Genomic DNA, 6289 nt, shown 5'->3' with positions numbered 1-6289 from the left:
CAGACGGCTCAGTGCAGTTACATCACCTTGTTGTAACTGCAAGAAATATGTTTCCCTCCATGTATCTATGGTAAGCCAAAATCTAATTGGTGAAATCTTCTATTTTTGTGAATTCTTATCTTTCTTATATAAATTATTTATGTTCTCACGTTTTGCTTATGACCGATAAAATGTCATGAACACGGATATTAAATGCTTGCGTAAGTTTTTTTATAAATATTATACAAATTAAATCTATATTATTTATTCAAAATCAATTTTGTTGGTAAGATGTTGAGCCTATTTGTTATAGATTTTTTGAAAATAGATTCTTATAGTGTTACATAATTTTGTGTAAAAAAAATTTACAAAGAAACTTTTTATAAAAACTTCAAATAAAAATTTGGTATGAATAGTTATTCTTAAAATGTTATTTCAGGTATTTTATTGAAAATTTTTTTGAATATCAAAATTTCGAAAAATCACTTAATTTTGAACTATTTCAAATAGATTTTCATAAAAATCATTTTTGAATTACAACTTTTTGAAAAAATTATGATTTTGTCTATGTTTTAATCTTCAATAATGTGTGTTTATGTTATATGATATCAAAATTAGTGTTTCAATTTAGAAAAACCAATATAAAATAAATTGTAATATTTTGAAAAATAATTTTAGAAAATCTATTTAAAAAAAAAATTCATTTTTCTAAAGCTCAAACTAACAGACCCATTATACGGTAGAATTATGATTTTTGCTTAGAAAAAATATTTGCCATCTGAAAACATCATGCAACACTGTATTTGTTTGATGTACAATTTTAGTTTTTGTATTGTAACCAACATAAGATATCTGTTTTTATGTCAAAATAAAGTACTTTTTTCTTACACACAAGTAGTATAGCATAATGTTTTTAACTCCATTTTGTCGCATAAAAACTATTTCAATATTTTTATTTCAACATACAAAACATCAAATATGTATGATGTCATAAATAACAAAAAATATAATATAGTAAAAAACAAGAAAAAATAAAAAACATATTTATCCAAATAGAAAAAACAAAAGTATACAAAACTATTTATTCATTGATATAAAAAAGAATCATTTTTCCATATCTTCAAATAGTTCATGCCATCATCACTTCATCATATAAGAAAGAACCTTATCTAGTTAACATCTTTCCATACTCTTTTCTCCTTCCTTTTTCTTCTTTGTTCATTCTCTTCCTCATCCTTCACTATCTCTCTTTAACGTTTCTTTTCTCATGTATAGTTTGCCAAATTAACAAGTAAATAACATTGACCATAACTCTCCTATTGTCAAACACAAGTGAATTACATTACAATGACCATAACCTCTTCCTAATCCTAACCCCACCCCCACCCCACAAGATGGGACCCATCACATGGATTAGTCCTTATCATAGTGGGTCCAATAACGATCACCGTAGATTTGTTTCCATGTAATATCATATGAGACGGTATCATAAGGGTCCCATCCTCTATATCACTAGTTAATTACTACCTCCCTCTCTTTCCTAACATTAATAAACAACCCTCTCATTCTTCAACTCAATCACTCTTGTGCTATATATACACTTTCACTCTCTCATTCTAACTTCAACACTCAAAACATCTTCCTAATTCTAATTCTCTTCCATCTACGTTGTTGTTTTTGTCCTTGTCATCACTTTTGTATTTTTGTTTTCTAATTATGTCCAATGAAGCTTCTAGAAACATTGATCTCACTCTCGGTGATCCCAAAGAAGAACCGGAAACAGAAGATGGGTCAGCGATGCCGGTGGCGATGCAAATGAACCAGGCCCAAGCCCAAGTCCAGGCCCAGGCCCAGGCCCAACAACAACCGCTTCAAAAGAGAGCCTCTACAAAAGACCGTCACACCAAAGTAGAAGGAAGAGGCAGAAGAATCCGAATGCCTGCCACGTGTGCGGCTCGGATCTTCCAACTAACCCGAGAACTCGGTCATAAATCTGACGGTGAAACAATCCGGTGGCTACTCGAACACGCTGAACCCGCCATCATTGCCGCCACTGGAACCGGTACCGTCCCCGCCATCGCCATGTCCGTTAACGGCACACTCAAAATCCCAACAACCTCCCCAAGTAAGGAACAAGAACCACAACAATCCGAAGACTCACCGGAGAAAAAGAAACGTAAAAGACCATCGAACAGTGCTTACGTGGACATAAACGACAGCGTTTCAGTTTCAGCAGGTTTAATAACAACCTCGAACATAAACCAGAATTTAACTGCCACCGCGATAATTCCGCAACAAACTGCAATTCCGTTACCGCAAAATATGGTTCCTGTGTGGGCCATACCATCGAACGCAGTCGTTTCAGGTGGAAACGCGTTTTTCATGGTTCCAACGAATCAGCCTCAGTTTTTTACATTAGCTAGACCAATAACCGGTTTTGTTTCTTCAATGGTAAGACCGGTTATTCAACTTCAACAACAAGCTTCCACGTCATCGAACACGTGTACAACATCACCGTTAATGAAGTCTCCGGCGACAGCCACCGTGATGGCGCCGAGTACCGCCGCAACAACCACCACGCAGATGTTGAGGGATTTTTCGTTGGAGATTTATGATAGACAAGAGCTTCAGTTGTTGAGAGAACGAAATTGAAGAAAGTAGAAAGTTGAATTTGGTTAACGACGTCGTTTGAGAAGAAAAGCATGTGGGCACGTGATTTGGGATTAGAAAATGGTGGGGACCACGTGTGTGGGCGTGTGGGTCAACAAGAAAAGTGGGGGGCGGGGGAAGGTGGGGACACAGTAGTGGTGGTGTGAACCGTGCAATGGGGTACTACTAGTACTAGTATTATTCTATTCTACAACTATCAAAAAATTTAATTTTTTGGATGTAGTATACTGTTTTTTTTTTGTGGTCTGGATGTAGTATACTGTTAATTACAGTAATTAAATATTTAAAATAAGAATAAAAGTTCATATGAATTTGTCAAATAAAAAAAGTTCTTATGAAGATTTTTGTTCTTGATTTTAAGTTTGTATCCCTTGAATTTTTGTAATAAGTGTGCTTAAAATCACTTCCAAAAATCTTGAATAATATGCATTCTTATGTAGTTTTATAATTAATAATAAATAATTTTGTTTTGGATAGATTGTTTTGTGGATAGATTATTTTGTGTGTTAAATCTCAAATGGTTTATAATCTGTAACAAAACAAAACAAAAAAAGGTTTAGGAGCTAAATTCATGCATTTTAATTGTTGTAAAATTAAAAATATTGTATAATTTTTTGGTTTTTTACCACCAGTCGAACTAGGGATGGCAATTTGACCCATACCCAGTGGGCACCCGCAAAAAATACCCATAACGGGTAGGGTAAAAACCCGCATTTTGGGTACGGGCACGGGTATGGGTAATTACCCGCAAAAATGAACGGGTATGGGTGCGGGTACGGGTACCTTAGTACCCACCCCGCCCCATACCCGCATAATATATATTTATTTATTTTATATATATTATTGTATAAATTACATATGTATATCAATTTTAAAAAATACAATACTATTAAACTATTACACATTTTTAATAAAAAAGTTTATTTATAACATAATACAAACACCATGTGAATATGTCAACAAAAAAATTAACTTTAACATGAGGTTAGTAATTTTTTTTTTATAATTTTGATGAGTCAACATTAAAATCTTTTAAAAAAAATTAATTATATTAAAACGATATGATATTTTATAATTGATCGATTTATTTTTAGTAAAATTGCGGGTAACGGGTACGGGTATGGGTACCTAGGTACCCATAGGGTATGGGGACGGGTACAAAGGTTGTTACCCACGCGGGTATGGGGATGGGTACGGGTATTTTTTCAAACTGCGGGTATGGGGATGGGTACTATAGTACCCTACCCATACCCTACCCATTGCCATCCCTAAGTCGAACCGCGGTCCTCTCTAACAAGTTCAGTGTCAATCACCACTAAACCAACTAAGATAAATATTATATAATTTAATTGACAATCACCACTAAACCAACTAAGATAAATATTCTCTACCAAGTTCAGTGCCAATCACCACTAAACCAACTAAGATAAATATTGTATAATTTAATTGACAGCAACTAAAATATATTATTGAAAAGGTTGGAATTTGGATTTTAAACTCAGTGTAAGTTTAACTACAAGAATATTGGACTAACATAAAGTGAAAAATATTGCATTTGATTTGGATCTATGTGGATATATATTGACAATTTTAATAATAATTATTTTGCTATACTATCTCTTATCGTAAATATAATAAAAATTTGATCAACAAAAATTTATATATTTGATTCAAAATTTAAATCATATATACCATTTTTTTAATAATAAAATTTAATGTGTAAAATTTCATCTTTTTAAAATGAATAAGTAGATGCAATACAATTGAAACTCTAATCTCTACAAATTATAAATTCAAGTTTTAAAAAATATTTAATTGAACATAAACTTAAATAAAATGCATTTGAACACATATTAATAAATAAAAAAATTAAACAATAAGACTAAATTGTTTATTTTTTATTTGTGTGTGCTAAAATCATTTTAATTTAAATTAGTGTCCATATAAATTTTTTTTAAGCATTGTGGCCATATAAATGTTGTCATAAGACCTAGTACTTTTTATTTTTCATAAAGTTAGTACTTTTTCTTTTGGTCAAGCATAAAGTTAGTATTTTAATTTTGACAAAAAAAAAAGGTTAGTATTTTAATTTTAATTAATTAATAATGTTTTGGCAATAATTAAGTAATTTATTGGTGAAAAGTAGATATGGGTCCACCTCATATAGTGGTCATGTGAGGGGTGGCTGCGGGACCTAAGGGGGGGAATGGCCAAATGAGTGGACCCTTAAACGGGACCTTATTCACACTCTTCTCAAGAGATGATTTTCAATTAAAGTGGTCCCTACTTGAGATAAGTGAGTCAATAGGACACGTGTCGAGTAGTGGAATGTTTACAGGTGGGCTACCACTTTTCACTTCAACACGTGGGGGCTTCCTGTGAGGTCTTTTTTATTGGATCTTTTGCTTGGCATGGCTGGCCCAAGAAAACGTGAACTGTGAGAGAATAAACGGTATTGGATGCTGCCATCCATGCTGGTTTTTACTTTTGTAGAACTTTCTAGTTTCTAGCAATATAGTCATAAGAAAATGAATACTACTACTTTGTTGGTGGTGCTACTTCTTCTATAATCAAGTGTTAGTAAACTTTTTCTGCTGGATGATGATGTTTGTTAATAGAGTATAGGAATAATAGTTAGCAAATATTCTAGTCAATAAGTCAAATGTAAACAATGATGATGTGGCACAAAGTTTGTTACAGTCAGAGCTGATGTGGCACAAATTTGTTGTAGTCAGTTACAACTAAAAGCTGATGTGGCACTAAGTTTGTTAGGCCTAATCAGATATTCTAGCAGCTGCTATTAATAGGATCTGCAACCACATGTATTGTAGGCTTTTGATAACAATTCAATGAAAACTCTTTGAATATGTACGATTCACAAATCTAACATGGTATCAATACGCCTGTGAGATTCTTCATCTCTTTCTCGCTTCCGCAAAGCTTCATCCCGCTCAACAATGGCGGAAACAACAAACAACACCGAAACTGCAGATCTCAACGCAATCGATCTGCCAAACACCAAGAAAGACTCTTCCAAATCCGGTCTCACGCACTCTCTCACCATCAAACTCGACGAAAAGAACTTCCTTCTCTGGAGCCAACAAGTTAACGGCGTCATAACCGCTCACAATCTTCATCGTCTTGTGGTAAATCCGCAAATTCCTCTTCAATTTGCATCGGTTGCAGATCGTTTAGATGGCAACAACTCAAGTGAGTATCAACAATGGCTGTTCAAAGATCAAACTCTTTTCACCTGGCTTCTTTCTACTATCTCCGATGGAGTTCTACCTCGCGTACTAAATTGCAAGCACTCACACGAGGTTTGGGAAACAATTCATAAATATTTCAACTCCGTTCTCAAGTCTCGTGCGCGTCAATTAAGATCGGAATTAAAGAACACCAAGAAACACGCCAGATCCGTCAATGAATACCTACTGCGAATCAAATCGATCGTCAATTCTCTAATTGCAGTAGGAGATGTCGTTTCTGTGCAAGAACAGGTAGATGCTATTCTTGAAGGATTACCAGAGGAGTTCAATTCATTCGTGATGATGATTTATAGCAGATTTGAAACTCCGACTGTTGAAGATGTCGAAGCACTGCTCCTTCTTCAAGAGGTCCAATTTGAGAAATTCAGGCA

At 33.9% G+C, this 6289-nt stretch overlaps 1 protein-coding gene across 1 annotated transcript; it reads left to right on the top strand.

Annotated features, from left to right (window-relative positions):
* Positions 1–907: 907 nt before the first annotated feature.
* Positions 908–2969, top strand: LOC123899376 (transcription factor TCP9-like). The gene is made up of 2 exons (XM_045950485.1): positions 908–2868; positions 2901–2969. The coding sequence occupies exon 1, from the start codon at positions 1696–1698 to the stop codon at positions 2629–2631; it is 936 nt and encodes a 311-aa protein (XP_045806441.1). The 5' UTR covers positions 908–1695; the 3' UTR covers positions 2632–2868; positions 2901–2969.
* Positions 2970–6289: the final 3320 nt, after the last annotated feature.

Source organism: Trifolium pratense, linkage group LG7, assembly GCF_020283565.1.
Source record: "Trifolium pratense cultivar HEN17-A07 linkage group LG7, ARS_RC_1.1, whole genome shotgun sequence".
In the NCBI taxonomy this organism is placed as follows: Eukaryota; Viridiplantae; Streptophyta; class Magnoliopsida; order Fabales; family Fabaceae; genus Trifolium; species Trifolium pratense.
Note: the sequence above shows the minus strand (reverse complement) of the source record. Positions and strands in the feature narration are given on the sequence as shown.

What these genes read in the sequence shown, in the direction of transcription:
- LOC123899376 (XM_045950485.1), top strand. Translation starts at nt 1,696, where the DNA reads ATGTCCAATGAAGCTTCTAGAAACATTGATCTCACTCTCGGTGATCCC.